This window comes from Salmo salar, chromosome 03 (assembly GCF_965601325.2).
Source record: "Salmo salar chromosome 03, fSalSal1, whole genome shotgun sequence".
NCBI classification, from domain to species: domain Eukaryota; kingdom Metazoa; phylum Chordata; class Actinopteri; order Salmoniformes; family Salmonidae; genus Salmo; species Salmo salar.
The window spans coordinates 61,678,905-61,695,974 of record NC_138293.1 but is presented as its reverse complement, the minus strand read 5'-3'; the positions used below and the strand labels follow the sequence as shown (position 1 = coordinate 61,695,974).

Sequence of the window (17,070 nt, the reverse complement as noted above, 5' to 3'; positions counted from 1 at the left end):
TTACATCATCTCTGCTGGGAGTGTCCAGATGGATCCCGGAAAGGTGAGAGCAGTTATGGATTGGCCCCAGCCTACATCCAGGGTGCAGCTGAAATGTTTCCTGGGGTTTGCCAACTTCTATCGCCGCTTTATAAAGGGTTACAGCACCCTGGGTTCCCCCTGTCAGCACTGACCTCGCCAAAGGTTCCGTTCACGTGGTCTCCAGCTACTGACCGGGCGTTCCGGGACCTCAAACATCGCTTCACCACAGCTCTCATCCTGACCCATCTCGTCAGTTTGTGGCGGAGGCCAATGCTTCGGATGTCGGAGTGGGGGCTGTCCTGTCCCAGCGTTCTGCCCTTGACCTCAAGCTACATCCCTGCGCCTTCTTCTCCCATCGCCTCAATGCCACGGAAAGGAACTACGATGTGGGGAATCGTGAGCTTCTCGCGGTGAAGATGGCGTTGGAGGAATGGAGGCACTGGCTGGAGGAGGCGGAACATCTATTCATCGTGTGGGGAGTATCTCCGCACCTTCAAGCGCCTCAACTCCAGGCAAGCCAGATGGGCCCTGCTGTTCACACGTTCAATTTCTCCCTCTCATACCGGCCGGGATCCAAGAATGTCAAGCTGGATGCACTATCCCACCGCTATAGCCCCACGACTACTACCCCGGAACCCGAGACCATCCTTCCCACTTCATGCCTGGTGACGGCACTCAGCTAGGGAATAGGGAAGCAGGTCCGTGAGGCGCAGCGGTTCCAGCCTGAATCCCGGGGGGGTGGGGGGCCCTGATAACTGGATGTTCGTTTCTGACGCCGCCCACTCCTCCAGGCTTGCCTGCCACCCGGGCGCTCATCGGACCCTGGCCTTTGTGCGACAGCACTTTTGGTGGCCTACTATGGTTCCAAACGTGTCCGCATTCGTCGCCACTTGCACGGTGTGTGCACAGAACAAGACTCCTCTGCAAGCTCCGGCTGGTCTCCTCCAACCTCTGCCTGTCCCCCAACATCCCTGGTCTCACACTCCCTGGACTTTGTCACGGTTCTTCCCCCATCTGACGGCAACACCGCCATCATGACCATGGTGGATCGGTTTTCCAAAGCCGCCCACTTCGTTCCTGTCCCCAAACTACCCTCTGCCAAAGAGACGGCCCAGCTCATGGTGCAGCACGTCTTCTGGATCCATGGTCTGCCCGTGGACATGGTCTCCAACCGGGGTCCTCAGTTCTCGTCCCAGTTCTGGAAGGCATTCTGCACCCTCATTGGGTCGTCGGCCAGCCTGTCCTCCGGGTTCCAGTCCAACGGCCAGTCGGAGCGAGCTAACCAGGACCTAAAAACTACCCTGCACTGCCTGGTCTCTGCCAACCCCACCACCTGGAGCCAGCAGCTTGTGTGGGTCGAATACGCCCGCAACAACCGTTCCCTTCCCTGCTCTGCCACGGGCCTATCTCCCTTTGAGTGTTCCCTGGGGTATCAGCCCCTGCTCTTCCCTGAATAGGAAGAGGTCGGCATACCTTCTGCCCAGATGTTTGTGCGCCGCTGTCGTCGTACCTGGAAGGGAGCCTGGTCGGCCCTCAAGACCACCTCCAGGTATCAACGACAAGCGGATCACCATCGGGCCCTGGCTCCCCGATATCATCTTGGGCAGAAGGTATGGCTGTCCACCCGGGATCTGCCCCTCCGGGTGGAGTCTCGCAAACTTTATAGTCCCTTCTCCATCTCCAAGATCATTAGCCCCTCTGCTGTCCGCCTTCTGTTGCCCCGTACCCTTCATATTCATCCTACATTCCACGTGTCTAGAATTAACCCCGTGTCTCACAGCCCTTTGTCTCCTATTGCCAGGCCCACCCCTCCTCTCTGTGTCGTCGATGGCCATCCGGTGTACACAGTGAGACGTCTCCTGAGGGTTCGACCATGGGGCAGGGCTATCCTGTACCTTGTTGACTGGGAGGGTTATGGCCCAGAGGAGAGGTGCCTGGTCCCCGCTAGAGACATCCTAGACCCAGCCCTCATCACCGACTTCCACCGCCGGCACCCCAGTCAACCAGGTAGGATGCCATGTGGCGCCCCTAGAGGGGGTGAAGGGGTACTGTCATACCCTGATCTGTTTCACCTGTCTTTGTGATTGTCTCCACCCCCCTCCAGGTGTCACCCATATTTCCCACTTATCCCCTGGGTATTTATACCTGTTTTCTTTCTGGTTGTGCCTGTTTGTCAAGCCAACCAGCGTTTTTGTGTCAGTGCCTGCTTTTCCCCAGTCTCTCTTTTCTCGTCCTTCTGGTTTTGACACTTGCCTGTCCTGATCCTGTACCCACCCACCTGACCACTCTGCCTGCCCCTGACCCTGCCTGCCGTCCTGTACCTTTGCCCCACCTCTGGATTATCGACCTCTGCTTGACCTGACCCTGCCTGCCGTCCTGTAACTTTGCCCCTGTTGCTGTAATAAACATTGTTACTTCGACACGGTCTGCATCTGGGTCTTACCTTGATACCTGATACACTCAACACATACCTGTGTGTTGTAGATTCATGAACCTCCCCCAATGAAGAAGATTACTTATTCAGACAGGATTTCCTCTCTATTTTATTTTTGTATTCGTTATTGCTACTACTATTTTTATAAAAAAAATGACATTTTCATTAAGCCTTTAAAAACATATTAATGGGAAAAGTGTATTTGTGAAAACTGAATAAATACTGAAGTGAAGTTGATAAATACACAAAGGATGGCGGTCAAGATTCAGTAAGAACATAGTAAAAAGTTCTAGATGAACCTAGCTGGCCACATCTGTACTGCTAACCAGGACCTAAAAACTACCCTGCACTGCCTGGATAAGAGCGTCTGCTAAATGACTAAAATGTAAAAAAAAATGTAAATGCTAAGCCTCAATATTATTTGACTATTATTCCCCTGAGTTCAGCCACGTCAGATCAATTACTGTGCATCAGACTGTAAGGAGGAATGGACTACAGTATGCCTGTGCATCGCACAGTATGGACATGAATGGACATCTATCTACAGTACCAGTCAAAAGTTTGGACACCTACTCATTCAAGGGTTTTTCTTTATATTTACTATTTTCTACATTGTAGAATAATCATGAAAACAGAACTATGAAATAACACATGGAATCATGTAGTAACCAAAGAAGTGTTAAACAAATCAAAATATATTACATTTTAAATATTTGAGTAAAGTTACTTGTGTAACTCATCTCTGCTGTCCTGCGCCTGACTCCTCTGCACCAGCTACACCCAGACCACTACAGATGGACTGTCATTTCTCTTTGCTTATTTGAGCTGTTCTTGCCATAATATGGACTTGGTCTTTTACCAAATAGGCCTATCTTCTGTATACCACCCCTACCTTGTCACAACACAACTGATTGGTTCCAATGCGTTAAGAAGGAAAGAAATCCCACATATTAACTTTTAAAAAGGCACACCTGTTAATTGAAATACATTCCAGCTGGTTGAGAGAATGCCAAGAGTGTGCAAAGTTGTCATCAAGGCAAAGGGTGGCTACTTTGAAGAATCTCAAATCTAAAATATATTTTGATTTGTTTAACACTTTTTTGGTTAGTAAACTCAGAAAAAAAAGAAACGTCCTCTCACTGTCAACTGCGTTTACTTTCAGCAAACTTAACATGTGTAAATATTTGTATGAACATAACAAGATTCAACAACTGAGACATAAACTGAACAAGTTCCACAGACATGTGACTAACAGAAATGGAATAATGTGTCCCTGAACAAAGGGGGGGGGGGGGTCAAAATCAAAAAGTAACAGTCAGTATCTGGTGTGGCCACCAGCTGCATTAAGTACTGCAGTGCATCTCCTCATGGACTGCACTAGATTTGCCCGTTCTTGCTGTTAGATGTTACCCCAGTCTTCCACCAAGGCACCAGCAAGTTCCCGGACATTTCTGGGGGGAAATGGACCTAGCCGTCACCCTCCGATCCAACAGGTCCCAGACGTGCTCAATGGGATTGAGATACGGGCTCTTCGCTGGCCATGGAGGAACACTGACATTCCTGTTTTGCAGGAAATCACCCACAGAACGAGCAGTATGGCAGGTGGCATTGTCATGCTGGAGGGTCATGTCAGGATGAGCCTGCAGTAAGGGTACCACATGAGGGAGGAGGATGTCTTCCCTGTAACGCACAGCGTTGAGATTGCCTGCAATGACAACAAGCTCAGTCCGATGATGCTGTGACACACCTCCCCAGACCATGACGGTCCCTCCACCTCCAAATCGATCCCGCTCCAGAGTACAGGCCACTGTGTAACGCTCATTCCATCGACAATAAACGCTAATCCGACCATCACCCACGATGAGACAAAACCGCGACTCGTCAGTGAAGAACACTTTTTGCCACTCCTGTCTGGTCCAGCGATGGTGGATTTGTGCCCATAGACAACGTTGTTGCCGGTAATCTCTGGTGAGGACCTGCCTTACAACAGGCCTACAAACCCTCAGTCCAGCCTCTCTCAGCCTATTGCGGACAGTCTGAGCACTGATGGAGAGATTGTGCGTTCCTGGTGTAACTTGGGCAGTTGTTGCCATCATGTACCTGTCCCGCAGGTGTGATGTTCGGATGTACCGATGCTGTGCAGGTGTTGTTACATGTGGTCTGCCATTGCGAGGACGATCAGCTGTCCGTCCTGTCTCCCTGTAGTTTTGATGTCTTCACTATTATTCTACAATGTAGAAAAAAGTAAAAATAAAGAAAAACCCTGGAATGAGTAGGTGTGTCCAAAATTTGACTGGTACTGTATTTATGACCATTATAACAATGTAGTGCTCATATGGGGAAAATAAAATGCAATGTACCTTTGATTATCATGTCTCATGATTTTAATGTAATGAATATTGACTTATCTGTATAACATTGGTATCAATGTACTGTATACTTATCATCGTCAGGTCTATATGATGCTTTTCATGTTTCTCTGATTGTATTGAGATGAAGTGAGTGATGTGACAGATAAAATGTATACAAGAAAAAACAGTAAGCCAACAGGCTACATATCCTCGCTGATGTACCACTGGTGACAAGTGCCTACAGTGCCACTTGAAAAGAGGTGAGCTTCGAAAAATGTGGATATCATCTGTGGTTGGACCAGGTTGCAACCTAGTCTAATTGCCTTACCCATTACCCAATCACAAGACATCCCTTCCGTGTTGGTCTCTCGTTGATTAATCAGTGATGAGGGTGGGGCCTGGTCAATGGGGCGTGAACCTATTCCGTTCGCAGCTGGAATCTCGAGTGGAGCGCCCGCTCCGTATCGTCTGAGTGAGGGAACGGAGGGTGGTAGGCTAGGGTAGACTGTAGACGACGCAGCTGTTGCTATTGTACTACGCTTGGGAAGCACCCTCGGGGAAACAACGGCAAGTAATTATCTTCGTTGACAATGACTATAGCGATATCATCATAAATATATGAATTATAAAATAGAATTGAAAAAGTAAATCAATGGTACAGAAAAGTAGTATGTCCAGGACGCCTTCGACCTCAACCCAGGAGATCCAAATGGACATGTTTGATCAACATCCACACGCACAGGTAAGCAGTATAGGCTACAACTCCAGCCTACCCGGGAAATCTCACTGTAGGTTTGATGGAGCCAGTCCGCCTGTTGCTGAAGCTTTTGTTTAGACATTTTGACAGTCCACAGTTTGACTTGTCATAACAGGAAAGCAGGTGAACGAAACAGCTGCGAATAAGATTTAATGGAGTAGGTTATAATTCCCTGATTTAAAAAAAACGTGTATGTGAACTGTATTAGTAGGCCTAATAACCAGGGTAATAACAAAGTAATGCATGTATTCTTCATCTATAGTAAAAGCATTGGTTTGGTCACAGTGGGCCATTAATATGGTAATTAACTGTGGCTGCTGTGCGTCTCTTCCGTTTCTCGTTACCATCTGCAGCTGTTCCACTTTCAAATAGAACCACAGGAATTCTAGGCTATGACATTCATTTATTTTTTACCATTTACGTGTTGGAAAAGTGTGTGTTATTTATGACATGACAATGACTATTTTTGGTTTGACCATTTGATGGTTAATAATTACACAAAGCTGCCTGTTGTTGTAGGCTAATGCTAAATAATGATGGATGAACGAACTCTGATGTCTTTTCCGCAATTAGCGCTATGTGCTACACGTTACTAGATGGATGAAGTCCACAAGTGATGCAAGCCACGCCCACGTATTAATGGACTGTGTGGACAGTGGACACGATTTTCTCTCTCATCCGTTTTGCCTTCATGCAGGAGTAAGGACACCGAACTATGTTTAAATGGCTTTATAGCCTACTCATAGCTACTGCATTGTTATTTATTTGCTGCCAGGAACTGTCATGGCATCAAGGTGCTGCTGATTAATGATGATGATCACTAACAAACTTTTTCCCGAAATGAGAGGCGATGAAGACACATTTAATGGAATAAGATCGCACATAATTATCATATCATGTGTTATAATGCTCTTCCTTCGAGCCATGCCTTTTTTGCCCTCCAAAAACAGCATATTGGCTTTTGATAATTGCTATATCTGTGCTCATGCAATGTTTTCTAACACAACACTTGTTCTTTTAGAACTCTAAATGTTCAGAATGTAACTTTTTTCTGTAGCTATAAATGGCATTCGGGAAGTTACAGTATATGATAAAACTGGTTATGTGGGCATGATTGGTCATAAAATCGAATGGGGGGGGGGGGGGGGGGGAAATGAGAATGACCAGAACAAACCCGCCCAAGCTAAGCTCCATCATTGTCTCTCCACGGAAACCGCGACATCACAGAAAAACAACACATACTGTATACAACCCAACACCTCAAGCCATGCCAAGTATGCTTCCTGCACGCCTCACTCTCCCACTCTTTCTCTCTCCATCTTTCTCTCTCCCTTCCCCATCATTATTTCTCTCTCTCTCTCTCTCTCTCTCTCTGACTGTTTTTAGCTGTCAGATTTCTATCCCTTGCGTGTTAGTGCTGTGCTGAGAGACAGATGGACCCCCCTCCTTGTGTAATGTGGTGGGGAAGGGTTTGTGTGTGGCACTCGGATCAATTAGATATAAAGTTCACTCAGACCTGCGGCGGGTCACGCTGGCATATTTATAACTCAGCTGTGGAGAGACGACCGGGGGACCACACTTGTAGACTGTGTCCCAAATGGCACCACATTCCCTACATAGTGTACTTATTTTGACTTGAAACCCTGTGGGTCCTGGTCAAAAGCAGTGCACCATATAGAGAAAATGGTGCCATTTGTGACTATACTAGTAATATCCTGGAGGAAAGGCCCCCTGGCCCCCCAGCAACACTGAATGGCAACAACCAACCCCAACAGAGATGGAAATATATGAGCAGGCGCCGGAGAATGCTGAACTGATCTAAATCAAGCCTGGATACGATAGCTCAGATTATAGATTGTGTTTGTTCTTCTGCGTGCAGCACCAGCGGAGGAGTGCTGTTGCTGTATGTTTGCCTGGAGAATGTTCGACTGTGCTCTGTTAATGCTGGAAGACAGAGACACACCACAGGCTTGTCCTCCCATCCCTCCCCAGTCTACAGTTCCTGTCTAACAGAGCAGCGTTCGCGTCACCCCCCCCCCCCCCTCTAATTAGTCACTTAGCCCTGGAGGTTGGTTACCGACAGGAAACCTCCCCTCCCTACTTCCTATGGCATTTCTATGGCATTTCCCTGCCCTTTAATGTAGCCAGCATCTCCCCATGGCCAGCTCAATACAACCCACCCCACGCCCCCTTCATTTCCTACAACTCACCTGTCAAGGATGCAGAGATTGTGTTGTGTTTTCTCTTTTCTTCAGCCTCTGAATATGATCTGTAGTGTGTAGACCACAGAGGATGATGCCCATGTCCGGGCCAGCGTTGTTGCGGCTGTTGAGAGCACATTTGTTTAAAAGTTGTCAGCACAGGCAGAGATATACCTCTGGGGACTAGGGTGCCCCGGCTCAGTGAGGATGGGAGGGGAGCTGGACTACAGCTGGACCTACAGCTTGACTCAGACCCTCTAATAGCTGGTCCATACCTCACACTGAGGAGTATTCTGATTAGACCTGTAGTAAAGTGTACCGGTCTGATAAATTTGGTCATAGCTGTGGGCGCAAGTGTGTGCGTGCGTGTATGAAGGTGGGGTTGGTTGGGTTGCTGGGAGCAGGTGTGTGCGCGCGTGTATGAAGGTGGGGTTGGTTGGGTTGCTGGGAGCAGGTGTGTGCGTGCGTGTATGAAGGTGGGGTTGGTTGGGTTGCTGGGAGCAGGTGTGTGCGCGCGTGTATGAAGGTGGGGTTGGTTGGGTTGCTGGGAGCAGGTGTGTGCGCGCGTGTATGAAGGTGGGGTTGGTTGGGTTGCTGGGAGCAGGTGTGTGCGTGCGTGTATGAAGGTGGGGTTGGTTGGGTTGCTGGGAGCAGGTGTGTGCGTGCGTGTATGAAGGTGGGGTTGGTTGGGTTGCTGGGAGCAGGTGTGTGCGTGCGTGTATGAAGGTGGGGTTGGTTGGGTTGCTGGGAGCAGGTGTGTGCGTGCGTGTATGAAGGTGGGGTTGGTTGGGTTGCTGGGAGCAGGTGTGTGCGTGCGTGTATGAAGGTGGGGTTGGTTGGGTTGCTGGGAGCAGGTGTGTGGCGACAAACTGTACAGTTTGTGCTCGTAAAGTGAGCATGAAAGAGAACATGGCTCTGGGAGGTTGATCATGTTTTTGAATGTAGGAATATGTCCCATGTGGGTGTCTACCTTTTGAACACTGCACATATTCATGCATACAGTACACGTGTGAGTGTATTGTATGTTCCTGTGTACTATTCTTGTGGCCTCCGCTCAGGCAGCGGTCCCTGTCCATCTGTGCACACAGGAGCGGCACAACCCACTAGTCTGATCCATCAGGCTTCCTGATTGCCAACAAATGCAATTATCCGGCACTGCGTATCCATGGTGACGTGGCCAGGGTGGGCTCTAATGCAGTGGAGGGCCCTGCCCAAGCCAGATTGGCTGATCCCTGGCTGATCCCTGGCAAATGGCCTATCACATTACAGGGTCCCGACCTACATGAATAATGACAAGTAATGGAGGTTGAACATGAAGCTGAGCTAAGATGGTGGAGTACACTGGAGCTGGGAGAAGACCAGGACACATTGTCTCCTTTTAACTCCCATCTCTGGCAGCGCTCCATCTGTTCTGGTCATTGTCTTCTATGTCCCTGAAGCTCTCCTGATCATAGAGTTCCAGTACACTAAACAATTGAATTTTGTGGACTTAAGTCTTGAGATGAATTTACCGCTAGAACAAAGCTGGGAGGTTTCGTCATGTTTTCTCAACAGAAAATATGTTTGTGAACAAAACTTTGTTCAAGTGTACTTTTTTATTAAGACTTTCTTTGTGAAGCTTCTTCTAATGTCTCTTTTTGGTTTGTTGTCTCCTTATCTTCCTTCCTTCTAGGGAAAGTATTCCAAACGGAAGAGCCGCTTCAAGCGCTCCGATGGAAGCACCTCCTCTGACACCACCTCCAACAGCTTTGTCCGGCAGGTAAGACCCCCTATTCGCCTTATGCTGTACCTATACTGTACCTTATACTAGACTGCCTGATTCCTCTGATAAGTTCAAGAGATTCATAGGTGAGAATAGCCCGATGGGTCAGTATGGATATTGCTGCAGCACTGTTAGCGCCTTCTCATATAAGTAACCCAAACACATTCACATGGTCACTCGCACACAGCCATCAAAGCTCTCTGCAGTTTTACTTACATTACATGTTGTTATCATCTTACTCCTCCCCCTTTCCTTTCCTTCTCTTCTTTCTCATCTGTGCAATAGCTGTCATTTCTTTTTTCCTTGACCTATCTCTGTCACCCCTCATTTAGGTTGCTCTCATATACACAATTGATGCCTCTGCAGTCCTCCCCAATGGACGCTCCCACCTACTCAGGACTCAATGTTTTTCACTATGAATCAACAATAAACTGGTCAGATTGATGCAGCTTGGATAAGAACAAGACAGAGAGTGTCTCTTAGGGACTCCAGGAGATAGATCTCCCCAGTCCTGATTGTCATGCCCTGGTTCCAGGTCCTCATGTAGGGCTCAGACCCTCCCCAGCACGCCCTCCCCAGGTTCCCCGTGGTTCATTGATCAACACTGTCAGGGTGAGCCCATGGGAGCCTGCTATTCTCCAGCAGGAGAGACATGTTTCAGAAACATGTTTCCATGGGGGAATGTACCACACAGAGACACTTCCTTTCCGGGGGGTCTGGAGAGAGGGGAATGGGGTTTAAGGTGACACACGTGTCATCACCATCACAGCTCATCATGCGGACATGACATTTTATTAAAGCGGCCCTGTGTCATGCCACCATGTGTCCCCTTTTCCTCCCCGACCTCTTCATTTGAGGGAGGAAACGTTTTGCCCCTGCCTGACTACATTAACCTGCTCGCTATGGGTGTCACACAAAAAAAAACTCCCCTCTCTTGGCAGTGAACACAGGGAGTGTAGCCTTCCTGTGGATTCTAAAGGTTAGCTATCTTCATCCTCTGTTGCACCCCTCCCCCTCCCTCAACCTGCTCACTGGCACATCTCCTCATTAGCTCTCTGTAAGTCTGCTCTGAGCCGGACATGTACGGTAGGAGGGGCAATTAAAGTGGGTGTGTCCCAAATGGATACCAACCTGTATACAACCTGAATTTGCAGTCAACCCTTCATTTAGATGTCATAACGCAGTATGTAGGCAGGCTATGTAATGTCTATGTATGCAGCTAGCTGCACTGTATGTGTTTGCCCCCTCTTGCGCAACTGCGAGCTGAACACTCTTTCCAAGCTTTAAGTCTCTCTCACACACACACACACACACACACACACACACACACACTGTCACACAATCAGCCAGCGGTGGAGCCGGTACACTGGTCTGGTTTCCATGGCAACCAGCACACTGAATCTCCCCTCTGTGTGCAGGCGCAGTGGGATGGAGAGGAGGAGAGGATGTTTAGATGGATTAGTGTGTGTGTGTGTACACAAGAATAGAGTACTTTAGATACACAGGGAGTGGCAGGCATGTAGTAATGAGCACCATTACTAGCCGGGATTGTGACCTGGGAAAGAAGAGGCAATATGGGTGTGAAAGACACAAGATGTCGATCAGATGCACCTCTTGTGACCGCCTTGCCTCTTTGGAATTGTTCATCGCTGTTACAATGTCTGGGCTGACTGAAGATGGTTTGAGGATTCAATTCTACATATGTCTCTCTTTATCTATCAATCTCTTTCTCTATTTATCCTCTCTCTCTCTCTCTCTCTCTCTCTCTCTCTCTCGCACACACATTCAGATGGGTTTTTGTGATCAATACAGTTGACTGTCCCGCTGTCCGGCAATACCCTCCAGCTATTCTACCATAGAGACATGAGATGAGCTGACCCCTACACAACACAGTCAGTGAAGGACCATAATCACTCTGGCATCCATAGGGCTCATTTGCCGGGGTTCAGTTTCCTTCTTTGCCATTCCATTTAGAGCAACTGTGTCAGTCCAACGCTATTAGGTCATGATTAATCATTATTTTTGATGGCACCAGGGTCAGGTCAATTCGCTGTTTCACAATAGAGGGGGCGACTTGTGTTACGTAAAAGAAAGCTGCTCCAAGCTCAGGACAAATAAATGAAATACTACGACCGCAATGTTCACAGGATGAAGCCTATCTTAATAAATCACCCTGAAATCACCTCTTCTCATTTGAGTGAGGAGAATTTGATAAACCGATAGTTACAATTTCCTCCATCTGAGTGGCTGTTAGTCATTTTTCCTCATTATTTTTCGCCCTCGTATTTTCTCAGCTGTGTGGGAGAGAAATCCTGCTATGGTGTATGTTCCGTTTCCATTGGAAGGGTAAACGTAATCAGTCCTTCTGTCAGTGCAGCCTGGCAGTAGGCTGCTTCTCTTTGAGGAGAGGGAACCAAACAGTAGTCTGAGTGGCTGACACTTGGGAGTGGCTCTGAGAATACTAGCCTGCCTGCCTCTCTCTGGCAATCTGTTCCTCATGCTGTGGACCTGGCTGGCTGGCTGCCTGTTCATCACCAGTCAGTCAACCACTCCTGCGTCGCTATGGTGAGGCACCTGTCACAGTGTCAGAGGTTGCCCTCTGCTGGTGGAATAGAGAGACACCAGAGCTGTGTGTTCCCCTCCTCCACCCTCCACCCCACCTCCAACCCTCTGCTCTCCTGGCTAAGGCCTAGATTCAATCAGATCAAGCGTTAACCGGCGACAGCCCACATCCACATAGCTGATGTACACTGGCGTAGCACACACCCCCACGAGTCCCCCCCCCCCCAATAAAACCCCATACATCAACACCCTTTTTTTTTTAAGGAATAAGAAAACAACATTTTCTCTGTCTCATGGAAAAATGTATAGAATAGCAGGAAATTTGCTCAGGGATTCTTTAAGGTTGGGACTCTCCTTGTCTGACGGGGAAACTTTTTATTTTATAGTTGAAAACAATTATTTTGTTGCATTATTTGAGCTTAAAATGTACATTTTTATTTTAGAATTTTCAAACTACTTTCAATATTATTCATTTCCATGTCGGCTCTATGCCTGGAAATGCAAATGATCCCAGTTTCATAATAAAAATGTCAATAATGGATATTAACTGAAAAAATATCTTTCTTGTGACTAAAGAATATATTTTAAAAATTGTTATTCCTAAAAGATGTGTTCGGAGATTTGGCCAACAGCGTCAGATTTGTCTAAACTCCTTATGTCCTCATTACATATAGTGCAATGCATGGTCTGGAAAGTTCTCTACTTTTGATAGATTTAAACAGACAATATGGGAATCACCCATATAATCAACGCCATCTGGAATATGAATGTTGGTTCAAATATGTTACATTTAATTAGCTTCTAGTCATAAAGCAACTGAGGAAAAAACAAATTGCTACTGTGTCTACCACTTGAATGAAGAAGAAAAATGCAATTTTTGTTAACTCTGGGAAACATCAACTCCTTCAGGGTGATGACAGATCTGATGGAATGGTTGTTTTTTATTGGGGATTTTCAAATGAATCGTTTTCCATATTTTACAGATGTTTGTATTGCACTTGACTTTTTAGAGGCAAACATATGTCTGTCTTGAGTATCTGTTGTCAACTCCGTCAGTGGCTTGTCAACTATGTCTCTGATGGCTTAACCCCTTCAGATAAAAAAGAACATGTCATCACCGTTCTGCATCATATGCTTAAAAAGTCGAAGTATTTGTTGTTTTACGTTCAACATCTATAGAAAAACGTGCCAAAATGCTAAAGAAATTAGCCCTGCAGCATTTAATAGTTCTATAAAACTTGGATTACATATTTGAATAATTGAACATTAATATTTGAATAATCTAACGTTAGATTTAGAATTGCTTGGACCTTGCCCCCCGCCCCTCTAAACTGTGCTACGCCACTGCTGATGTTTTGGCAGTGTCATAGGTGGAACTGCGTTGGGAGCTGTCAAATAGAAGAGCAGCTGCTCTTGTGATCATTGTTACGAAGCCACATGCGTTCAACTCGCATTATATAGAAATAATGACGCTCAAATCGAAACTCATTAAACAAAATAATGAGGATTTCTATCAGCCTAATCGAGGTGTGGATTACATCACACATTCCAGTGTTCGAACTTGTAAACAAGCTGCATGGGATTTCGCTTAGTGCGACTCCATGCAGCCAATGGCAATGTCCGCTTTAGGTACAGTATAATGCGAGGAGCCACTTGTGGGTTGGACAGCTCTAACGCAGTTCCACCTCCAACACGTCAAAACATCAGCTATGCGGATGTCGACTGAAGCAGATATGATTGAATTGGGCCCTTAGTTTAGCAGGCTGGAGCCATTTTAACTGACTGACTGCTGTCTGGCTGGCTGCCTCACTGGGCCAAAGAGTTCAAGTTCAATTACTCTTCTTCACTAATCTGCCGACTCGCCTTGATTTATTTTCTGACTACTTGAAATTATCTAAGTTTGCGTATCTGCTTTCAGATCGTATGATCATTACATAAGGAAGTATGATCATTACATAAGGAAGTATGATCATTACATAAGGAAGTATGATCATTACATAAGGAAGTATGATCATTACATAAGGAAGTATGATCTAAAGAAGAAGGGACATGTTCATGATAGTAGAAGCTGAAATAATCCATTGAAGTGCAAGACTTTAGAACTGAAAGCTAGTAGGTATTGTATCTAGTTTGTGTAGCTGGAACAGGTATGCCAACTGCTGCCTGAACTTAATCAAAGAGATTTTAGAATAAACCTGTGTGCCCTTGAAATGTGTCAGTTTTATTTCCCTTGTCTTTAGGGGGCACTCACCTCCTGGGTGCTGACTGGTTCCAAGTGTGCTGTCATATTATTGCACACTGGATGTCCTTGTTGCTGCCCCCCCAGTCCCAGTCCCAGCTCCCCCCCCCCCCCCCCCCCCCCCATCTAGTCACTTCCTCCCCTCTAACCTCATATCATCCCCTTGTTTGATGTCCTGTTCTGGGTATAGAGAGGGAGAGATCAGGTTAGAGGAAAGTTTTTTTTTTTCCTGCCCCAGCCTCTCTCCCACGTCAGTGGGGGCATTGAATGACTGACGGCTGCATACCAAGCCTCCTTCTGGGGCTCGCTGCGTTGCGTTCACGGTCCTGTTTCTGTCCTGCCAGGGCTAAATATAATTCCCCAGTTTGCAAATGTAGCACAAGTCCTGCAACCCGACCCCCCCGCCCCCCCCCCCACAGTCCCAGCTCCCTCACTCCCCTCTCCCTTCCTCATACACAAGGTTCAGGTTCTTGGAGGTGGGGGTGTGTGTTAGGAGGGTTAGGAGAGCACTCTCCTATTTTCACACATGCAGTACTCTCTTTCTGGCTCTCTCTCTTTCAGACACACACACACACACACACACACATACTTTTGGACTTACACACTTGCCGGCACGGTCTCTCTCTCTCTCACACACACGCGCACACACACACTGCTGGTCGTTGGTGTGGACTGTGGCTTTGCCCCTCTGGTTTGCCGTGGTGTGGCGAACGTGGCAAGCGCGGTATGGAGCAGACCGACAGGTATCGCAGGCCCGGCATGGTAAGACAGACCTGGCTAAACCTAAACGCTTTACACTTTTGGTGAGTTTGTTTTGGCACCTAGTCCGGGAAGGGCGCCTTGCCGTACTGTAGGAGTGTGTGTGTTGGAGTATGTCTGTGAGACTATGTGGGCGAGTGTGTCAGAGAGGATTGACATTTAGGTTGGTGGACAGGACACATTAACTTAGAAAAAAGTTTTTGATGCGCCATTTCCTGGTCTCTCTCATTCTCTCTCTCGCTCTCTTTGATCCTCTTCTTTCGCCTGCGTTGTGTGATTCCATTTTGGGCTGGGCCACAGCTGCAGGAAAGGCGCTGGGTTTTTAATTAGACTTCCAGTCCCCCTGGTAGACTGCCTGCCTGCTGAGAGACCCTCCAACCTCACTGTCCCAGACCCTAGCCCCTACAGCCATTTTATGAGGCTTCTTTCTTCCTCTCTCTCTGTCCTGTCCCAGCTGGTCCCAGCCTGGATCCCCAGAGACGCAGATCACGTAGTGCCTAACGTCAGTGTTTCCTAACAAAGTGTGTCCATGAGAATGTAATGGTTTTGACCTCCACAAGTTTCAGACCGAGTGCTATATTTATGTTGCTGATTTCTTGATAGGAGGGTATTTTCTGACGTTTTTAGTGCTTTTTAATGTTACATTTCCTAGGCATATTGTCATTGTTTTGGTTGTTGTTTTGGTTTCAGAGTACCTTTTTTTAAATGCTGTATGTCTCAACAGTATAATTAGACTTGCCTAATACTACTATCTGCTATTAGCTTATCCTTTTTCAAAAAGTGATTGTTGATATTTCTTCATTAGTGCCCACTTTGAGCTGAATCACACCTCTCTGTGTATTTGCGATGAGGTCTGTACATGAGCCACGTTTTTAGTTTTTGTCTCTCTCCGCAGCGCAGGGCCTTTTTTAGCTAGCAGTTCACAAAGACACGGTTGTCCGTCGTCCAGCCCATTGTCATGACAACGGCAGGCATCGCGTACCAAGCACATGGCCATTTAGACATTGGGAAGCGCCACTGGCCATCGCGAGACACGCAACGTCTCTAACGCTCCTCTCTTAGTACACTGTTAACTACCAACCTGGCTTTCTGCTTCTCAATACCTGTTGCTTTTTTAATCCTCTGGAAGAGTGTTGCTTTTTGTTGTTGCTTGTTGTTCTTCAGTTCCACCGCTGACTGGTGTTGTACCTACTGTTTTATGTCAGTGCTGCTGTTGTGGGATGTGAAGCCCCTGTAGAATAGGGATTGAGCCTGGGCTGATCATTCTGTCCGTCTCCCTCTCTGCTGGCTGTCTGAGTGTGTGTTTGCCCTGTCTCTGACTGTGTTTACAGCTGGGTAGACTGTTTGCTCCGATCACACAGAGGGCTGGAGGGAGGGCTGGAGGGAGGGCTGGAGGGGAGAGGCAGAAATACAGCCTAGGGGAGTAGCGAGATTGTGTGATCTTGTCAGGATTCGAATGTCATAATTAATCATACCAGTGGTTTGGTCCATTATTGTATTTCACTTCGGTATCTTTTCTTGCGATCTTTTCGATCGTATTTCACTCTGCCACACACACCGCCTTCTCACTTTGAATCTTAGTCTGTTTTTATCGGTAGATCTTTATATCATCATCAAGGCGCGGCATATGACTTTACAACACATATTCTATGTTTTCAGACAGTCACAAAGGAGGACACTAGATAGATGCATATAATATTCACCCACACATACTGGATACCGTGAGCTCTGAAAGTATTGGGACAGTGACACATGTTGTGTTGTTTTGGCTCTCTTCTCCGGCACTTTGGATTTGATATGATACAATGAGGTTAAAGTGCAGACTGTCAGCTTTAATTTGATGGTATTTTCATCAATATCGTCGGGTGAACCGTTGAGATATTACCCCATTTTTTTGTACATAGTCCCCCCATTTTAGGGGACCAAAAGTATTGGAACAAGTTCATTTATATGTGTATTAAAGCAGTCAAGTTTAGTATTTGGT

At 47.0% G+C, this 17,070-nt stretch overlaps 1 protein-coding gene across 3 annotated transcripts in view; it reads left to right on the top strand.

Annotated features, from left to right (window-relative positions):
• Positions 1 to 5,275: 5,275 nt before the first annotated feature.
• The window catches only part of LOC106600985 (voltage-dependent L-type calcium channel subunit beta-1), a 36,779-nt gene continuing 24,984 nt past the window's right edge, over positions 5,276 to 17,070 (top strand). The window contains exons 1-2 of one of the 3 annotated variants that reach the window (XM_014192807.3): positions 5,276 to 5,548; positions 9,437 to 9,523. In XM_014192807.3, coding sequence (XP_014048282.1) covers positions 5,459 to 5,548; positions 9,437 to 9,523 — 177 coding nt within the window. In that variant the 5' untranslated portion in view covers positions 5,276 to 5,458. Of the gene's footprint in view, positions 5,549 to 9,436; positions 9,524 to 14,804; positions 15,090 to 17,070 lie in introns of those variants that run through there. The other 2 variants (XM_014192802.3, XM_082973657.1) reach the window with 2 other exon arrangements.